The 21,917-nt window shown below is 41.8% G+C and overlaps 1 protein-coding gene across 4 annotated transcripts in view; it reads left to right on the forward strand.

The window, feature by feature from the left end:
* Positions 1-21,917, forward strand: part of GMIP (GEM interacting protein) — a 94,796-nt gene that overhangs the window by 65,062 nt on the left and 7,817 nt on the right. For 3 of the 4 annotated variants that reach the window (XM_060763867.2, XM_060763864.2, XM_060763866.2), the window contains 6 exons: positions 5,758-5,882; positions 10,207-10,293; positions 10,802-10,894; positions 13,629-13,786; positions 16,262-16,450; positions 18,355-18,492. In XM_060763867.2, coding sequence (XP_060619850.2) covers positions 5,758-5,882; positions 10,207-10,293; positions 10,802-10,894; positions 13,629-13,786; positions 16,262-16,450; positions 18,355-18,492 — 790 coding nt within the window. The remainder of the gene's footprint in view (positions 1-5,757; positions 5,883-10,206; positions 10,294-10,801; positions 10,895-13,628; positions 13,787-16,261; positions 16,451-18,354; positions 18,493-21,917) is intronic. The other variant, XM_060763865.2, reaches the window with a different exon arrangement.

Raw genomic sequence — 21,917 nt, forward strand, 5'->3', positions numbered from 1 at the left:
AGAGGGTAATGAAAGGGTACACATACCTAGTATCTATTTTGCTTCGTTTTCCTCCCTGAAAAAGGACTGTGTGCTTCCATTCAGCAGCAGAGACCTTGGCAAAGGATCTGGACTGCAAATCAAGATTGATAGAGAGTTAGTCAAGAATCACAGAGCTAACCTAAATGAGTTCAATCTACAGGGCCAGATGCACTGTATCCTGGAGTATTGAAGGAGGTTGCTAATGTACTTTGTGAACCCTTTACCATCATTTCCGAGAAATCTTGGAGAACAAGTGAGGGTACCAGAGCCTCTTTCTTCCAAAACAGATCTGAAAAACGACAGAAAAGTCAGCCTGACCTCAATTACTTACTTAGGCGATCCCTCGTTGGACGAGTAAGATGGTCTTCCATCATGGGTTTCCTTGTGGGTCCGCATGTGGCTGTGGAGCCCTATTCTTGCTCTGCATCTTCTTCCGCAGTGAGGGCATTGGTTTCCAGGTGGAAGGCGGTCCCGGTCGGGGTTGGCTTGACGCGCTTTCCTCCTGGCACGTTTCTCTCTTTCACCCTCCACTCGTGCCTCCTCGAATTCTGCAGCACTGCTGGTCACAGCTGACCTCCAGCTGGAGCGCTCGAGGGCCAGGGCCTCCCAGTTCTCAGTGTCTATGCCAGAGTTTTTAAGGTTGGCTTTGAGCCCATCTTTAAATCTCTTTTCCTGTCCACCAACATTCCGTTTTCCGTTCTTGAGTTCGGAGTAGAGCAACTGCTTTGGGAGACGGTGGTCAGGCATCCGGACAACGTGGCCTGTCCAGCGGAGTTGATGTTGGAGGACCATTGCTTCAATGCTGGTGGTCTTTGCTTCCTCCAGCACGCTGATGTTTGTCCGCTTGTCTTCCCAGGAGATTTGCAGGATTTTCCGGAGGCAGCGCTGATGGAATCGTTCCAGGAGCTGCATGTGACGTCTGTAGACAGTCCACGTCTCACAGGCATATAGCAGGGTTGGGAGGACAATAGCTTTATAGACAAGCACCTTGGTCTCCCTACGGATGTCCCGGTCCTCAAACACTCTCTGCTTCATTCTGGAAAATGCTGCACTGGCAGAGCTCAGGTGGTGTTGTATTTCGGCGTCGATGTTGACTTTGGTGGAGAGGTGGCTGCCAAGGTAGCGGAAATGGTCGACATTTTCTAATGTTACGCCATTAAGCTGTATCTCTGGCATTGGAGAGGGGATGGCTGGTGACTGCTGGAACAGCACTTTGGTTTTCTCGATGTTCAGTGACAGGCCAAGCTTTGTGTATGCTTCTGCAAAGGTGTTTAGAGTGGCTTGTAGATCTTCTTCTGTATGCGCACAGACGACATTGTCATCAGCATACTGGAGTTCTATAACAGATGTTGTTGTGACCTTGGTTTTGGCTTTCAGTCTGCTGAGGTTAAATAGCTTGCCGTCTGTCCGATAGATGATTTCCACTCCGGTGGGAAGCTTCCCATCAACAAGGTGTAGTATCATGGTGATGAAGATGGAGAATAAAGTTGGGGCAATAACACATCCCTGTTTGACACCCGATTCCACCTTAAATGGGTCACTTTGGGAGCCATTGCTATCCAAGACTGTTGCCATCATGTCATCGTGGAGGAGCCGCAGGATGTTCACAAATTTGCTTGGGCACCCGATTTTTTGGAGGATGGTCCAGAGAGCGCTGCGATTCACTGTGTCGAATGCCTTTGCAAGGTCGATGAATGCCATGTACAGAGGTTGGTTTTGTTCCCTGCATTTTTCTTGGAGTTGTCGTGCAGTGAAGATCATGTCCACAGTTCCTCTGGAGGGGCGGAAGCCGTTCTGGGATTCTGGGAGGGTGTCTTCTGAGAGGGGCAGAAGGCGGTTTGCAAGGATTCTTGCGAGGATTTTCCCAGCGGACGTTAGAAGGGAGATACCTCGATAGTTTCCGCAGTCTGTTCTTTCCCCTTTTTTGAAGAGGGTGATGATGGTGGCATCCTTGAAGTCTGCTGGGATTTTCTCGGTCACCCACACTTTTTCTATGAGCTGGTGGAGTTGGTGTGTCAGCGCAGGTCCTCCCTCTTTAAAGATTTCAGCAGGGATCCCATCCGGTCCGCTGGCTTTGTTGTTCTTTTGTTGGCTGATGGCATTGCTGACTTCTTCCAAACTAGGCACTGCTGCAAGCTCATCCCTGGTTTGTTGTTGCGGGATTTGTGAGAGGACCTCTTCGGCCACACTGGAGCTGCGGTTTAGGAGGCTTTGGTAGTGTTCTTTCCAACGTAGTGCAATTGACTTTTGGTCCTTCAGGAGTTTGGTTCCGTCTGATGAGCGTAGAGGCTGTATGCCATGGTTTCTTGGCCCATAGATGACCTTTGTGGCTTTGAAGAATCCTTGAGCATTATGGGTATCTGCCAGGTGTTGGATTTCTTCAGCCTTCTTTGTCCACCAGATGTTCTTGAGTTCTCTTGTCCTTCTTTGGACCTCAGCTTTTGCACTGGCGTAGATCTTTTTCTTAGCAGCACAGTTGATGTCTCTCTGCCATGTTTGGAAGGCTTTCCTTTTCTTGTCAATTAGCTGTTGGATCTCGATGTCATTTTCATCAAACCAGTCTTGATGTTTCTTGGCTTGGTATCCAATAGATTCTTCGCAGGCTTGGATGATGGAGGTCTTCAGTTTGTTCCAGTGTTCCTCAACATTTTCGGGGTGTACTGTGGGTAGATGGTCCTTGAGTGCTGTTTGGAGATGGGCTCGCCTGGAGGGCTCCTGAAGGGCTTGGGTGTTCATTTTGCGCCTTGTCTTTCTTCCTTGGAGTCTGCGCTTGGGGGCAATCTTGATAGCCATCGTGGATCGGATTAGCCTGTGGTCGGTCCAGCAGTCGTCAGCACCTGTCATGGCTCTTGTGAGGAGTACGTCACGGCGGTCTCTGGCACGTGTGATTACATAGTCTAAGAGGTGCCAATGCTTTGACCGTGGGTGCTTCCATGATGTCTTGAACTTGTTTTTCTGGCGGAAGAGCGTGTTGGTGATGACAAGGTTGTGCTCCGCACATTTGGTGAGAAGCAGGATGCCATTCGAGTTGCTGTTTCCAACCCCGTCTTTTCCTATGGTGCCTGGCCACAGGTCGAAGTCTCGCCCGACTCTTGCATTGAAGTCCCCCAGGAGAATGATTTTGTCCTCCTTAGGTATCCCCGATAGGACGTTGTCCAGCTGACAGTAGAATTTCTCCTTGATGTCTTCATCAGCGTCTAGTGTTGGTGCATAGGCACTTATGATGGTTGCCCGTTGGTTTTTGGCAAGATCAATTCGGAGGGTTGAGAGTCGTTCGTTGATGCCAGTGGGTGCTTCGGACAGATGTTTCACCAGATCATTCCTGATGGCAAAGCCAACTCCGTGCATTCTTTGGTCTTTTTCGGGCAGTCCCTTCCAGAAGAAGGTGTAGCCTCCTTTTTCTTCCTTCAGCTGTCCCTCTCCTGCTCTCCGGGTCTCCTGAAGGGCTGCTATGTCGATGTTGAAGCGTCCCAGCTCCCTTGCGATGATGGCAGTTCTGCGTTCGGGGCGTTCACTGTCACTGTTGTCCATCAGAGTCCGTACGTTCCACGTACCGAAGTTCATTTTTCTTTTTTGGCCGCAGGATGGTGACCCCACTGGACGCGGCAGTCCAGTCAGGGATAAGTGAGGCAGACTATGTTTAGGGCACCTTTTCTAGCCCCCTCCCCGTGTGGGGTGAGCAGAGTGGGTCCTCAATAGGGCTGCTCAGTCGTGGATACAGCTGCCGAACTACTCAACTGCCTCGGACCTTGAGGTAGAACGACTGAGTCCGTACCCACCGCCCATGTGCCAGTCTGTGACTAGGGGCTTCCAGATTTCACAGTCCTGCCCCCGTCGCCACTCGCTGATCGCCATGGGACTTTGGTTGCTTGGTTTTTATTTTCTTTGGAAGACGCCTGTGCGTGGGTTTTTTTAATGTGTGGAGGTCAGTGCACAACTGAACAACACACAGTCTTCACAGATGAGGTTCCACTGGTGATGTAGTTTAACACAATGACCATGGCTTCTCAGTCTGTTGCAGCCTTCTTCCGCCTTCGCAGCCGTTGTAACATGTGCCATGTTATCCTCCGCCTGCTCCGCTGTTGAGGTCTTTGGGTCTTCGGACTGTGCTTGGTCTGGGACCTCCCCCGCGGCCACTCCTGGGAGTGCACGACTCCAGTTGTTGTGCCCACAGGTTCATCGGAACACGCAAGCCCCCTCACCACGACAAGGTGACAGTCCATCGAGGGGGCCTCAATACCAATTACATTAGAACGGATTTTACAGCAGTCTGCAAATATCTTGATAATAGCATAGTGATCAATAGGAGCCAACATGGGTCTGTCAGGAACAAATCCTACTAAACTAATCTTATATCGTATTTTCAAAGGTTTTCATGGCCAGAATCACTGTGTTGTTGTAAGTTTTTCGGGTTGTATGGCCATGTTCCAGAATCACTCTCCTGACATTTTGCCCACATCTATGGCAGGCATCCTCAGAGGTTGTGAGGTGTGACCTTACAACCTCTGAGGATGCCTGCCATAGATGCAGGCGAAACATCAGGAGAGAATGCTTCTGGAACATGGCCATACACCCCGAAAAGCTTACAACAACCTAATCTTATATGATTTTTCAGTCAACATACTAGTTTAACCGATAGTGGAAATGCAATGGATATCATTTATCTGGATTACAGCACATTACTTGATAATATCTCCTGATGTTTTGAGTTCAAAATTGATAAATAAGGAATAGATGGGAACATTGTCAGGTCCCATCTACACAGACCCAAACCCTGTATTTTTTTTTTCTGAATTAGCCTGAGGCATGCAAACAATGCCTCAGGCTAATATGGTAGAACCTGGAGTAAACCTGGATTTCCAAGTCGACAAGACTCTCACCCTGGACATTCCACAGATATGTAAAACCCACGTACCTGATTTCCAACAGACCTCACAACCTCTGAGGATGCCTGCCATAGATGTGGGCAAAACGTCAGAAGAGAATGCTTCTTGAATATGGCCATACAGCACGAAAAACTCACAACAATCCAGTGATTCCGGCCATGAAAGCCTTCAACAACACATGGATCCATAACTATTTGGAAAGGTGTACTCAAGGAATCATCCTGAATGTCTAAGCTTCAGTACAACAGATGTGGGGCACTTGTGTCTCTCCAGATGTTCTTTAGCTGCATCTTCCACTAGCTTGAGCCAGCAAATGGTAATGGTATGAAAGAATCACAGTCCCCACCAGGGAAGTAGTATGCTTCACATGTGAGCAGTCTTGTTTCAAAAGACAAACTTTGGAGTGTGCCACACTTTATTACCAGAATTAAAAAATATATAGTCAAAGGCTTTCATGGTCAGAATAATTGGGTTGTAGGTTTTTCAGGTTATATGTCCATGTTCCAGAAGCATTCTCTCCTGACGTTTTGCAGGCAAAATATCAGGAGAGAATGCTTCTAGAACATGGCAATATATATAGCCCGAACAACCCTATCTATCTATCTATCTATCTATCTATCTATCTATCTATCTATCTAACCATCTATCCATCTATTTACGCAAAAACACTTTTCTGTTTTGGTTTTTAAAAAGTAAACAAACAAAAGTTTGCTGCAATAACAATGTGATCTTTTGTGCAGGTATTCTCTTTCAGTAACTTGCATTTGAATGAATTCAATTTGATTTTTCTGAAAGGAAATTAAGCTCTCTATTCCTCTTGGAAACCATAATGGGTCCATTGCTTCTGCAGGTCACCTACCAATGCTAAAAGAAAGAATGCCGCTCAGTATATGCGTATCTCATCCTCTACCGTTGACCTCAACAGCTCCTTAGAAGAAGCTTCTGGAAAGACATCTTCCTCCAGTAGTGAGCAAAGTAAGTTAAATGAGAAGGGAAGTTAATTTTCTGCCTTATCCCTTAGGTTTATGATCCTTGCTATAGACTTCTTAGATCAATGAACAGTTCAAACTAAGATAGAAGTGGAGAGGTGGGCTAGGCAAGCACAAGTGATGCACCACACAGTCTACATCATCATGATCATATATTTTTAATTTATAACCACCTCTCCTTTCATCTTGAGCTGGGGCACAACATAGCCAAACATGTCAATGAAATCACATTTTAAAACATAGATAAAATGCAACCATAACATACACATATTAAAACACCCAAGACAAAAGTTAATTTTTCCTCAATGACTGGTATGAAGTGTGTCACATGTCTTTTGTACCTCTAATTCAGGGATGGCCAATTTCAGCATTATGAGAGGCCATAATCCAAAACTCAGTCTAAGTAATCATGCTTTGTAGTAAAAATGGCCCATCTTGTGGCCATTTTTGTGGTGACTTAGTAAAATATGCATAATTCAAAAGAAGGATGCATTTTAATAATATAGAAAAGAGATGGTCTGTTAAAATCATTAAATGTTTTGGCATTTGAATTTGTTATTGCTGTTGTTTACTTTCAAGTTGTTTCCAGCTTGTTGAATTAAATGTCTAATATATTTTTGTATGATACATTTGGGTCTCTGAGGATGCTATGTAAGGATGACTGGAATGCTTGGGTTTAGACACATGGTGTCTATGGTGGTCACAATTATTCACTGGTAGTGGAATCCAGTGATGGGATTAGGCAGAAACAGTCTCACAAGCATCTAGAAACTCCTCATGTTTGATGTTCTGGTGCCGTAGTACTCAACTTGTGGGTCCCCAGGTGTTTTGGCCTACAACTCTCAGAAATCCCAGCCAGTTTACCAGCTGTTAGGATTTCTGGGAGTTGAACGCCAAAACATCTGGGGACCCACAGGTTGAGAAACACTGTTCTAGTGGTAGAACAGGGGGAGGTCTTCCCACTTGCTGATGATGGCAGGATATGTTGGTGACCACTACAAACCCTCTAGCTCTACCCCACTGGGCTTCCTTGGACCTGCTTGTCTTCTCATGCTTTGCCTGGAAATACTGATCAGATACTTTTGGTCTTTGCTTCCTGCCTGGATTTCTTTAGCCAGAGACTTGTCAGCCTGCCTTTTCCCAATATGTCATAGTCATGAGGATCCTTACACCAACCTTCTCCACCACTAAATTAGTACATTATGGATGTAATTAAAAAAAAAAACAATTAAATTCTACTGCAGTCCTGTCTAATCCATTGGTGGCTGGTAGTTTCCATATCAGTGCATCAAGGAATCTGCTCTGGGTTTCGGTTCGGGCTTTAAAAATGTAGTAGTTTGAATGCTGGGCTCGGACTTTGGGAGACCAGGTTTCAACATTTTGTTTTGGCCATAGAAATTGGGTGATCTTGAGCAAGTCACATTTTCTTAGTCTTAGAGGAAAGCAATTACCACTTTGAATAAATCTTGCCAAAAAAAACCCTTGACACAATAGCCGTAAGTCAGACATGACTTGAAGGCAGGCAAGAATAATAAAGCCTCCAAATAGGTCCAGTAATGTGGATACCAACTCCTTTCTGGACTATAACCCAGAGCACCTCACTAACATGGTTGTCACTGATCCCATCTTGCATGGTGTAGGAGAAAGGGCACAACTGACATATGAGCTGAAGCTAGAAGATTTCCACGAGTATACTGAAAAACCTCTGCCCTTACAGGAGTCAGACCTAAGTTTACTTCCCATGAATGCTCAGGCAGCCTTCCCGTGAAGAGAAGAATGCTTCCTCGAATACTTAAGAAATTTATGCCTTTCCTTAGGATCATTCCAGTTGACCTATGCTAATTCAAAATATATATTCTGCATAGAATTGAGAATCTTATTCTCTTCTTCAAAGACTAAAAGGGAGATTGAATGAGGAGTAATAGCTTAAAATGTGTAAAGTTTAACCTATAATTTAAAATTCCATTTCTGAGTTTCTATGTAATGTACATCATGTTAACATTAATTTTACTAAGAATCTGAACAGCTCTTGATATACTGCCCTCCACTCCTACACCCTCTTTTTCTTTCGACTAAAGATCTTTCATATCTGATGGTTCTTGGGAAGTTCGAGAAACCTCTGCCTACATTGCCTGAAGATGGATGGGTGATGGACTGTTTTGGTATGCTGGCCTGGGGGTAGATTTTCTACTCAATTAGAACAGGACACCTCCCAAATAAGATACTGCAGCTCAGTGCACTTAATTTATTTCAATCTAGTAGAAGCTGGAGTGAATTCCCCGAAGTGGCGTCTGTTCTCACAGGCCAAAGTGAATGGTTTTCGTAATGCCAGCTGACCTATAAACCATCCAGTGGATGTCCTCCACTGCATTTAAGGATGATTCTGTCTTGTCTACCTTCCTGTTTTCTTATTGGGTTAAGATGTAACTTTTTCAGAGTGAATACATACAAACTAATTTCCCCTTTAAGTTATTTGCTGTGTTAGTCTAATTCTACTTCGTTAGCTACGAATTGATACAAATGTAATGAGTGAGGACTACTGGTCTGGAGGCATTGCCAGGAGGACTTGAATTGGTAGTCTGGTGCCTCTTCTCTTTTCAGATAAGTGTGCATTTATGAGCCACACATATTCCCCTTTCAATCTGCTACCAAAAAGATATAAAAGAATCCAGTCGTACCTTTGAGATTAGCTACGATTTTAGCATAACCTTTTGTGAACTCTGTGTCATCAGCTGCCTGAAAGTTTATGCTATCAATTTATCCCTAGTTAGTTTCAGAGGTACACCTTGTGCTCCTGTATGCCTTTTAATGCTAAAATGCAGCTATCTCTGAATTCCACTTATTTTAGAAATCATAAAAATAGTCAATAATGATTGCAAAACTAATCTGCCAGGCCTTTTGCTGTCAGTGATCTCTTGAAAGCATAGCATCATTCTTTCTTTTTCTGTCTCTTCCCACCTTTGCTACTACTTCCTCTTGAGTCTGTAGTGTTAACACCTTTTCCTCCCTCCTACCATTTGTGGAGAGGCCCTGAAGTGAGTTTGCCAAATGTATTCAGCCAACACCAGCATGTGGATGATGGGGGAGGAGTGTGCCAAGGGGTCCCACTAACTTCTGAATGTATCTATGGAAAAAGTAATGGGCTGGATAAGGAAACACAGACTAAAACTGACTCTAAATAAGATGGAAGTTCTAATCTGGGGTTAGCGAAGTCAACCAAAGCTTAATGCAGTTACACTCTTTTTGAAAGACTGTGTTTGAGGCTTAGAGTTGCTTCAGGAAATATAGATAAATATGGCAGTCAAGAGTGTTACTATCAGCTTCAGTTCAAATGCCAGCTGTGCCCCTTTCTAGAGTTGGAGGATCTAAAGAGGGCAGTATTAAAGCTGGACTTCTGCAGTGTCTATTGAGCTACCTCTGTACAAAATTTGGAAAAACTATTGAGTGGGGAAAATGGCAGCCAGATTGGTTATTGGTGTATCTAGAAGCAATCATCTTACACCTGTACTGAAATAACTCAATTGGCTGCCAGATAGTTTCCAGGCAAATTACATAGTGCTGATTGTTATCTTTAAAGCCCTCCCTAGTTGGGTTTAGGTTACCTAATGAGTTGACGCCTTCTGTATAATCCTTCCTGTACACTTGGTTCTTCAGAGAGCCAGGCCTATGGTAACTGGCAACTATTAACCTGAGAACATTTTCTTCAGTCGGTACCAAATCATGGAATGATCTGCTGGAAGAGATTCAATAGCTGGATACATGGTCTAAGTTTAAAATAGCGTTAAAGACCAATCTCTTCCAGCTGGTTAAATTGTGAGTTTTAAAGTTATAGATTGTTTTTAAACGTGTATCCTTTAAAACTAATGTTAATGTTCTTTTACCTGAATATCTATTTTTAAAATGATGTTCATGTTTTTAGCTATTTGCAGTGATATTTCCCTGCTTTGATCCATAGGGAGAGGTGGGTTTAAAAAAAAACATATCGTAATTTAACATAGGGATGGCTATAGGATGGATGACAATCTGCTTTGCTTCCTTTGCCTGCATGTATCTTAACCAATAAGCACTCAAAGTATCTGTGTACCTCCTCCTGAAGTTAACCATTGTCTTCTCTCTCTTTGGTGAAGAGCTGGCTTTTGTAAGTTCAAGTGTGCCAAAACCAAGGAATTTTTTTTGACCAGAGCTCATACGATGACAGTGGAGCAATATAAATGTGGACTAGAACTCTGGTCAACAATGGTACTCTGATGCTACCTCTATTGCCGCGGAAACAGAATTATACACAGTCTTTGTTGTGTTCTGTTGTCCAGGTGCCAACAAATCCTTCTGCAGTGACACAGAAAGCCTGGGAGGGAGCACTGAATGCCAGTTCTTGGATTCGGCCAGCTCCAGTCCAGGTGAGAGGCAGTACTTTTTGTTACTGTTTATGTCTTGTTCTGTTTTTCATAACCTGGACAATAAAGATTGCTCATACTCCCAGGTAGGCTTCTTGGTTTGACCTGAGAATAGCATGCAATGATAGTCCCAACTGTATGCACAATATTGTCAAATCACTGTTCTCCAAGAAATGGCACTGCCTTTAATTCTGTCCTCTGAGAAAGCCGGTAAGTATGAAAGTAGTAAGCAAGTTGATGCTTATAAAAATATTCCCATTGCCATATCCAGCAAAATGCAGGCCAGTCCATATTTCCTGCAAGGTAAGCAACTGGAACATGAGAATATTTTATTTTACTAATTGGACAGAGATAGTATTTCATCAAGTCTGATTTTAAAATTGCACACAGCATGTTCTTTTTCACACAAGAAATATCCCATCTAGAGTTCAGTGTGGCTTTAAATACCACTAATTCTTGGCTCTTCATTGGCTTCCATGTTTGTTTATAGAAGTGTTTGATTTATGTTCAGGCCACAAGAAGTTGCTGAAAGCTCCATCTACTGGCACCGTGTCCTCCTCGGAGGACTGTGAAGACAGGGATCTGATACAAGCCTATGACAATGGTGAGGAGCCAAAACCAGAATAATAAAAAATGAAGAGAGAAGATGGTTCTGTAATTACAATCACACCCAAATGTTGCACGGAAAAATCAATATGTCTGTCTGTGGGCATTTATGCCATCAGGCTTGGTCAGGATAATCCAACCCACCAAACATTGATTCAAAAAAACACTTTAATCTCTCCACACTCTACCATATGTGATTATTATCCTTGCTTTCTATGTACTGTAATTTCTTTTAACAGTTTCTAGTAATACTTTATTTTTCCTTTTACCCATGCCAACACACTAACCTGACGTATCCATTAACGTCAGGAACAACAAACTCGAAGGTGGAAAGCATCAATTTCGTTATCATAATTTGGTACATGATAATCGTGTGTATATGTGCTTTCAAGTCACCTGTCAACTAATAGTAACCTCATACATTTCATAGGCAAGCCTATAGCGCTTGATATTCATTGCCAGTCTTGCATCCAAGTGCTAACTATAGCTGACCCTACTTAGCTTCCAAGATCAGATGGAATCTGGTGCAAGAGGCATACAAAATGTCATGAAAAAGGATGCGCTTCTGTAGGAAATTCTTTATTCTAAGCAAGTTACTATTATATACTCCAGTATAAGCCAAATATAAGCCTAGGCACCTAATTTTACCACAAAAAACTGGGAAAGGTATTGACCTGAGTATAAGCCGAGGGTGGAAAATGAAGCTGCTACTGGTAAATTTCAAAATAAAAATAGATACTAATGAAATTACATTAATTGAGGCATCAATGGTTAAATGTTTTTGAATACTTACATAGGACTGTAATGTAAGATCGTCCAACTCTGATTAAACCATTATTCTGACCTTTTTCAATGTAAATGTGCTTACGTATCTTTCTAATAATAATAAATAAAATAAAATAATACATGTAATAAAAATAATAGTAGAATAAAATAATAGAAATGTAATAATAAAAGTAATAATAGAGTACAATAATAATGGTAAAATAATAGAGTAAAATAATAAATGTAATAATAAAATAATGTAAATATAATAATAATAAATAGAATAAAATAATAAATGTTATATAAATAAAATAATGATAACAGAGTAAAATAATAAATAACCTTGACTCGAGTATAAGCTGAGGGCGGCTTTTTCAGCCTAAAAAAAGGGCTGAAAACTCAGCTTTTACTAGAGTATATATGGTACATTAGATGTATTTATACTTGAAGATGGTTTCCCTTCTTTGCGAGAGTTACAAAATTACAGAATTATCTTAAATCATATTGAATCACATGTCAAAGAAATATGAAGACTTAACACAATTGGGCTTCCCAGATTCATGTCTATTCACATTTAGTTGACAGTTTTGTTCTTGGAAATCCATCAGAAAACCTGGAGACTGGACCTCTTTATCTAGCCTTCAATAGTACATCCAAGGTCTATGACAGAGTAGTCATGCATGCTTCTGCTCTCCTTCATCAGTTTGAAAGACTTCTCAAATGCCTGGCACGGATATTAAATAAATAAGTATTCTGGAAACTTTCACACTTTTTAGGAGCAGGTTATCCTGCTGGATAAGTGTTTTATTTCTCATGATCTTCCATGTGTCCCTCAGTGTTGTCCTAAAATACAAACATTAATCCTTTCATTACCTGAAATGGAGCCAACACCCATTGGGCTGTGTTGCCACAGATCATAGGAGGATGACATTATCAGAAGCATTTTAAGGTTGATATTAACTTCCTTTACAAACAGTTATGGTGACTGCCTCCAGATAGTTAAATAATCTCAACAAGTATTAAGGTTTTCCTATTATTTTTGTACTTACATATCCATGGGTTTGCATCGAGGTTCTTCAAAAATTTCAGTTTTCTTTTTCTTATTTCACAATCACAACTCACAATCCATATAACTTTATATTACGTTAAACATTCCTTTTTTTTTACAAAATTATACAATATCTAGAAAATATTTCTCCTCAGAATACATCAGATGAACAGAACATTACACCTCCGAGTACTTGTCACATAAAACAAATATCTAATATACAAAGAAAGTTCACATTTGTGAGAAAATGATAAATCTGCAACTCCATTTTCCTTGTATGTGGAAGGCTTGGTCGTGCAGTCCTGTCACACATGGAATTGTATTGTTTTAAGATTATTTCCCCTTCTGCATTGTCTATTATTTGTATAGATGCAGTGTCTGAGTTTGAAATGTAATACTAGGTTATTGCCGTTTGGCAATCTGCATAAAACCTGATGTTGAATTATTTATTTATTTATTTAGAGGTTTTATATACCGACCCTCTCACCTTCAAAGAGGGATTCGGACCGGTTCACAACATGTGTTAACATACAAAGAATATACAATAACAACACACAATGTTGAATACATTGCAAAATTACAAAATGGCAGCCCACCCTATTGTTCTTTCTCTAGCACACAGAAATCATTACAAGATCAACAACACAATGTGTTGCATTTACACGTGTATAATGGAGCATGTTTCTGCTTTATCTCTCTAGCTTTCCCACCTTGGATTTCTCAGTTTCTTTTAAAACCCATGAGTCTGGGCTTTTTTGTGAAGTGGGGAGGAAACTACTTTTGTCTGTTCTCGTTTTCCTACCCACTTTGTCTTTCCTTTGTGCAGTTGCATGTTTAACTATTCATCAGTCTATTAAAAAAAGAAAGATTCTCCTGTCCAATTAATGATTAATGGCCACTTGCCTCATCCCCTTTTCAGATCTCAGTGATGTATCGGAAAATGGCTTGCCCCATGGCCTGCTTAAGAACATAAAGCTGTCAAGTGCTGCTCAGACTCACCGGCTGCGGAAGCTGCGGGGCCCTTCAAAATGCAGGGAGTGTGAGAACTTCGTTGTCAGTGGCCTTGAATGCGAAGAGGTAAGTGAGTGTAAACTTCGCTGCAGCATGCATTTCTGATTTCAAGCAAGCTTTTTTTCTCTGTGCAACAACAGGATGAAAACCTAGGAGTTGGAAAATGGGACATACACATCGCAGTCTGGAGCTACCAAAGTAAATAGCAAGTACAGTTGTCAGAGTGAAAACTGGAGAAGGCTTCTGTACCTTTAAAGTTTAGAGAAAAAGATTTCAACAGAATTATGATTGTTCCTGGTTCCATGACAATGCTGAAATCCCTTCGCCAATATAATGACTTTTTTTCATGTCAGGAGTGACGAGAAACTGCAAGTTGCTTCTGGTGTGAGAGAATTGGCCTTCTGCAAGGACGTTGCCCAGGGGACATCTGGATGGTTGATGTTTTACCATCCTGTGGGAAGCTTCTCTCATATCCTAGCCTGAGAAGCTAGAGCTCAACAGACAGGAGCTTACTCCGCTCCCCAGATTCGAACCACCAAATTTTTGGTTGACAAGTTCAGCGGGCACAGGGGTTTAACTCATCACACCACTGGGGCTCCTTACACAACAATTAAAAGTATAATAGTCATGTCTAGTTTTCAGTTTGATAACCTTAGTACAAGACAGTATATGCTAATGCTGATCTGGAAAATAATTGGAAAAAGTAGTTATTTACACTAGAATCCTATGTGTATGAGGGTGGGAGTAATCTTCATTGACTATAATAGGACTTATTTCTGACTAAATATGCATAGGACATCACTACATCTATGAATTTAACACAATGCCCTACTTTAAGGTTGCGTCATCTGCTGGCTAAACCATTAACTCATCCAGTGGTTGAGTACTTTTCAATGAAACGTGATTAACCTTCTGAACTTGAGGAAAATAAAGATCCATAAAGGATTAAATGTGAATTCTGACATTTCATAGACTTGGATGTGACTCTAGGAAAAGTGAATGGGGGAACTGACTCTGATTGAGGCAAGGTTTTATTCAGATCTTGGAAAAAAATCAGATAGCTCAATAGATCACAGATAGCCCAACAAACCTGGAGTTTAATTTGTGGTCTGTAATACAGGATTGCTAGAGACATTTGAATATCTTTTTTCAGAAAGGCAGGATTGGTTTGAGAGCTTGGCTCTTGTGATGTACGCAAAGTGTTTGGCAGAGTGCAAAATGTTCTCGGGTGCATTGTCCAAAACTGAAAATGGGATCAGCATCTGTGCCTGAAGCATCTCCAGTTTTTTGGCCCATCTTTTTCTATTTTTGCCAGTCTGTAATGTGGCATGTCTACCCACTACAATCTAGCCAAGTGACCAGTACTCATCCATAAGAATTCTGTAGAATTGCTAGCCAATCGCGTCTCCTGAAACTGTCTCAGGTGCAAGAAATAATTAGAGATAGCCTTCAGATGAAGCAATAGGAAGTCGTAGCTTTGGGCAGCTGATCCCAGTGGTGTCATTATGGTTGGTTTCTCAAAAGCATCTGGTTGGCCATTATTGAAAGCAGGATGGTGGACTAGATGGATCTTGGACCTGATCCCAACAGGGCTTTTCTTATTTTCTGGTCTTCAGTTGGCATTTTTGCATCTCTCTTAAAAATTAGCAGGAGTGGAAAAGCTGTTGTGACATAGCTCAGATCATCCATAACTCCAAACTTACTTTTTTGTCCACAAAGTAAAAAAAAAAATCAATTCCTTCCATCCTCCTTCCTTTCCTTTTGCAGTGGTTTTCAACCTGTGGGTCCCCAGATGTTTTGGCCTTCAACTCCCAGAAATCCTAACAGCTGGTAAACTGGCTGGGGTTTCTGGGAGTTGTAGGCTAAAACACCTGGGGACTCACAGCTTGAGAACCACTGGTTTAGAGGCTATCTTCTAAGGCAAAGAGAGCTATAGTAGCATCCTTCTGGGTGCCATTTCACATGTTGGCGCAGCCCTCATTCTTCCACAAGTGAATACTAAACAAGGAGCAGCAGCCAATCGCGAGTCTTCAAAGAATGTATCTGTGTAGTTCTCATGTACATTACTTCCTACTTTCAGTTGTATGTTATTACAGTGTAGGTACACACTGTAATAAGGCAATAGTTACAGTATCGAGTGCAGTGTTTGTCACCCTTTGTTCCGCCACATGTCTTGCACTTAACTCCCTGAAGTTCAAGCCAACAGGGGCAAGGATTCTGGGATCCATATCCAAAAACATCTGGAGAACCAAAGAATGGGAACCACTGGTCTAATGTGACATCGGAATGGGTACTGAGAACTGTAGGTCACATCAAAAATAGCTCTCAACTGAACATTTTCACCTGCTCTTAGTCTGAGTTATCAGTTTAGCATTCAAACAGAAATGAATTCACATATTGCAGATATGCCTTTAGTCTAACAGCGTATCTGTGGTATGTGCTTTCATTTAAGAATATTGAAGTGAGAAAAAACATGAGCCAAATTCTTAGGTAGAAAGGTCACCTAGTGAGAATAACTCTGCACCTCTGGTTTACCTGCAGTGCTTGCTGGCCTGTCACAAGAAATGTCTTGAGAATCTTCTCATCAACTGTGGCCACCAGAAGCTGCCGGCTCGGGCATCGCTGTTTGGGATTGACTTCATTCAAGTGCCACGAGATTTCTCAGAGGAGGTCCCATTCATTGTGGTGAAGTGTACCTCAGAGATTGAAGCCCGTGCCCTGGGAGTGCAGGTAACAAATCTACCACAGCAGTAGATTCCTTGGTTTGTGTGTAATCTGGCATCTCTTAAACAGCATGACTGGATGTTTGCAGTAGCCATTTCACAGTGTTATTGAAAGCTTTCATGGCCAGAATCTCTGGGTTACTGTGAGTTTTTCAGGCTGTGTTCCAGTAGCATTCTCTCCTGATGTTTCACCTGCATCTGTGGCCAGCATCTTCAGAGGTCTATCGGAGGTGAGGCAAGTGTATATATTTCTGTGGAATGTCCAGGGTGGGAGAAAGAACTCTTGTCTGTGTGAAGCAAGTGTAAATATTGCGATTAAAAAGCTTTATTAGTATTGAGTAACCATGAAGATGCAAAGTCAGTCAGTGAGGGTATCTGCATAGAGGTAGCCTGGCTGTTGTTACCTGAGGCAATTTATGTTTGGGAGGTGTTAACTGGCAATTTGATTGTTTGCTGTCTGGAGTTCCCCTGTTTTAGAGTGGTGTTCCTTATTTACTGTCATGGTTCTGGTGTTTTTTTTTTAATACTGATAACCAGATTTTGTTCATTGTAATGGTTTTTTTCCTTTCTGTTGAAATTGTTTACATGGATTTCAATGGCTTCTCTGTGTAATCCAACATGATGGTTGTCAGGGTGGTCCAGCATTTCTGTGTTCTCAAATAATATTTTGTGTCCAGGTTGATTTATCAAGTGCTCTGCTATAGCTGACTTCAAAACAGAGGAACTCCAGACAGCAAACCATCAAATTACCAGTTAACACCTTCCAAACAGACGATGCCTCAGGCAACAACAGCCAGGCTACCTTTATGCAGATACCCTCCCTAATTGACTTTGCAGCTTCATGGTTCAATGCTATTCAAGTTTGCTAATTGCAACATTCATACTTGCTTTACACAGACAAGGGTTCTTTCTCCCACCCTGGACATTCCATAGATAGATAGATAGATAGATAGATAGATAGATAGATAGATAGATATCACTTGCCTCATCTCCAACAGACCTCTGAAAATGCAAGCGAAACATCAGGAGAGAATGCTACTGGAACATGGTCATACAGCCCAAAAAACTCACAGCTACCAAGCCATTTAACTGAATTTTATCTTTGTAATTCTCTGGTTCTGTGCAAATGGAGCACTATACAAGTTACAACAAATGCATTTCTAGTCATGAATTCTACAAAGACAGACTTGAAAGGTATGGGTAAAGCCAAATAACATTTTACAAACTGTGATGAAACCAGAACAGGCTTTTTCATTGTCAGAAGGAGCTCTTGGTCTTTTCCTTACACTAGCAGGCAGGAGAACAAATGTAAAAAAAATAGGCACAGGCAATTGATTAGCACAATTTAGATGAGCCACAGAATTCAATAATTTACTCTGCACTTTCATGCTTTCTGCCCTCAGCAATTTTGCAGCACAAAATTTGAGGGCTGCTCCCTTACCACATTGACAAAGAAGAAGAGGCAGCCAGTGGTAGTATTCTGATCACTGGAAATGTTGAACTGTTTATAATTACCTTCATCCTCAAGAAAAATAATACTTGCACTGTTTGTTAATGGGTGAAAATGGCTTATTTCTTAGTGTGTCTATAGTCAGGTATTTCAGTGGAGGCATAGAAAAAGAGAATACAGAATATTAGTCCAAAAGTTATATTCCTTTAATGCTGTTTAATAGCAAGTTTTCTTAATTTAGTCTGCAGCTTTATGTTTTTAGCTGACCTCCACCTTCCAAACAAAAAGAAATGTCTCAGAGTTGTTTGATTCAAAATTTCCCCAACTTAGCCAGCTCACCCATCCGTTTTCTCAATTCCAAGTTCCTGCCATTCTCTACTATATCAAAGAAACATTCTGTTTCTCTTCTAGTTAATACCACCCCATTCTTCAGTAAACTTTTCTTTGTGTACTTGAAACAGGGAATTTACCGTATTAGTGGATCCAAGGCTCGTGTGGAGAGATTATGCCAAGCCTTTGAGAATGGACGGGGACTGGTGGAACTCTCTGATCATTCGCCTCATGACATCACTGGAGTCCTGAAACATTTTCTTAAGGAGGTAAGGGACAGAGACAGATATATCTGTAGTAGAATTGTATTTCTTTCAGTTGAAAATAATTTTCCAAGTTTACATTGGGGGCATATAACCTGTAGCCCATGGGCCACATGCCCTGCCTCCCTAATATACTGAGATCTGCTGCTTCCACTTTTGGATCTTCTTCTCTCCTGAGTTCCCAGAAATTCCTACAGATTGCTTTTTTTTCTAACCGCTATTAGATGAAAGAATAGATTAATCTGTATTAGGATCACAGGACAAGGAGTTAAAGGCTCTCTAGAGCAATGGTTCTCAACCTGTGGGTCCCCAGATGTTTTGGCCTTCAACTCCCAGAAATCCCAAACACTGATAAACTGGTTGGGATTTCTGGGAGTTGTAGGCCAAAACACTTGGGGACCCTCAGGTTGAGAACCACTGCCCCTAGAGTATCATATAGGTTGCTCTTCCCTCCACTCCATTTCTGCAAAAAAAAAAAAAGTTAAACTAAAGGATCTTTTGGAGATTGACTCTTTTCTCTGGGAAGGGAACCAAAAAAGCCTTGGCTTGCATCATGTTTCCTCTTCAAAGAAAAATCGAAAAGAAAGAAAAAAGCCACTTCTTCCTAAGCGGCTCTGGCAACCTTAAAAAACTAGACTTCTTATCAGCCCTAGATTAAACTAATGGTAACAGTTATCTGACAGATATTCAGGAAACAGCACCCAGCAGGCTTGTAGATACTCACAAAAATATGTATCATTTCTTCCTTGCAGATAAATTCAAGGGCGATGCAACTGTTTCTAACCCCTTCTTTAGCCTCGTTCCACAGGTCCCTACTATTCCTCCTTTTCAGTCCTTTTACTCCATCATGGCCATCCACACCCATTCTGCTTTAGTTCAGGACATTCTGACTTTGAGGGTGGAACTCTATTTCCTCACTGCTTTGTCAGAGGATACTAGAGCTAATCAAGCCCGAAAAATTACTAGAAGATAAGAAGACTAAACTGTCAGACTTTGGACACATAACGATAACACACGCTGCACTAGAAAAGTCCATAATGTTTGGTAAGGTAGAAGGGAGTGGGGAAAGAGGAAGACCACCTTACAGATTGATGGATGAACTCTATCCAGGAAGCACAGCTGTCCTGGGTCTACAAGACCTGAGCAGGGATGTTGAGTGCAGAGTGACTTGGGGATGTCTTATTCAAAGCCATAACTCAAAGTCAAGTTGACAGCAGTTAATAACAACCAATCCATTTCAGTCCATTTCAATCCTCTCCTGACCTCAAGCCATCTCAGACTCCTTTGCTTGACTCACATGTGGCTCTTGGTGACAAAACGCTGAGGCTGCCCATCTTCAGCAGGCATCATAGTATGCTTCCTCTAAAAACCTTGGAGGCAAAATTTTGTTCTTAGATCAGGACAAAACAATATAATAATTAAAAGAAGGACTCACAGCTTAGCCATCTTCTGTAGGCAAGCCTAGCTGTACCAGATTTAGAGGGTTGATGCACACAGAGTTAACTGGAGTCCACTTTTGTAAAAGGTCTGGAAGCAAAGTCCTATAAGAAACAGCTTAGGGAGCCAGATATGCTTAGCTTCGAGAAGAGAAGGCTGAGAGGTGACATGGCAGCCATGTTAAATTATTTGGAATATTTAAATATTTGAAAGGGCGTCTGCAAAAGGGCCTCCCCCTTCTCTGGCCAGCTATTTTAAGATACCCCACTATTCTTTGATATCCCACCAATAAATATAAAGGATGTTTGATTCTGCTGCCACCATAAAATGTAAAGGAATGAATCTGTCAGGTGAGGGTGTTTTAAAATATCTGTGCCACCTTTTCTGTTCCTTTAAAGTAGAGGTTAGAAAGTGAGAGAGACTTTGCTTAAAGTAAAACAGTAACTGTTGGTTTATTTGTATCCTTTTTGTAACAAAAGCGTGATGGTTTCAGAAGTATATATACTTGGTGATTACAGATGAAGTAAATATTCTTTTATGAAGATGTTACAAAACAAGGTTTCAGCATGACTTTCATTCAAGCCTTTCCTCTTTCCTAAAAGGTTTTTAATATTAACACATGAAAATTGGTTTCCAACAATCTTTGACCTGATGTAGAATCATAGAATCATAGAATCATAGAATCAAAGAGTTGGAAGAGACCTCATGGGCCATCTAGTCCAACCCCCTGCCAAGAAGCAGGACTATTGCATTCAAAGCACCCCTGACAGATGGCCATCCAGCCTCTGCTTAAAAGCTTCCAAAGAAGGAGCCTCCACCACACTCCGGGGCAGAGAGTTCCACTGCTGAACGGCTCTCACAGTCAGGAAGTTCTTCCTAATGTTCAGATGGAATCTCCTCTCTTGCAGTTTGAAGCCATTGTTCCGCGTCCTAGTCTCCAAGGAAGCAGAAAACAAGCTTGCTCCCTCCTCCCTGTGGCTTCCTCTCACATATTTATACATGGCTATCATATCTCCTCTCAGCCTTCTCTTCTTCAGGCTAAACATGCCCAGCTCCCCAAGCCGCTCCTCATAGGGCTTGTTCTCCAGACCCTTGATCATTTTAGTCGCCCTCCTCTGGACACATTCCAGCTTGTCAATATCTCTCTTGAATTGTGGTGCCCAGAATTGGACACAATATTCCAGATGTGGTCTAACCAAAGCAGAATAGAGGGGTAGCATTACTTCCTTAGATCTAGACACTATGCTCCTATTGATGCAGGCCAAAATCCCATTGGCTTTTTTTGCCGCCACATCACATTGTTGGCTCATGTTTAACTTGTTGTCCACGAGGACTCCAAGATCTTTTTCACACGTACTGCTCTCGAGCCATGCGTCACCCATTCTGTATCTTTGCATTTCATTTTTTCTGCCAAAGTGGAGTATCTTGCATTTGTCACTGTTAACTTCATTTTGTTAGTTTTGGCCCATCTCTCTAATCTGTCAAGATCGTTTTGAATTCTGCTCCTGTCCTCTGGACTATTGGCTATCCCTCCCAATTTGGTGTCGTCTGCAAACTTGATGATCATGCCTTCTAGCCCTTCATCTAAGTCATTAATAAAGATGTTGAACAGGACAGGGACCAGGACGGAACCCTGCGGCACTCCACTTGTCACTTCTTTCCAAGATGAAGAGGAAGCATTAGTGAGCACTCTCTGTGTTCGTCCACTTAACCAATTACAGATCCACCTCACCGTAGTTTTGCCTAGCCCACATTGGACTAGTTTCCTTGCCAGAAGGTCATGGGGGACCTTGTCGAAGGCCTTACTGAAATCCAGGTACGCTACATCCACGGCATTCCCCGCATCTACCCAGCTTGTAGCTCTATCGAAGAAAGAGATCAGATTAGTCTGGCATGACTTGTTTTTGATAAATCCATGTTGACTATTAGCAATGACTGCATTTGTTTCTAAGTGTTTGCAGACCGCTTCCTTAACAATCTTTTCCAGAATCTTG

Source organism: Anolis sagrei, chromosome 2 (assembly GCF_037176765.1).
Source record: "Anolis sagrei isolate rAnoSag1 chromosome 2, rAnoSag1.mat, whole genome shotgun sequence".
Classification (NCBI taxonomy): domain Eukaryota; kingdom Metazoa; phylum Chordata; class Lepidosauria; order Squamata; family Dactyloidae; genus Anolis; species Anolis sagrei.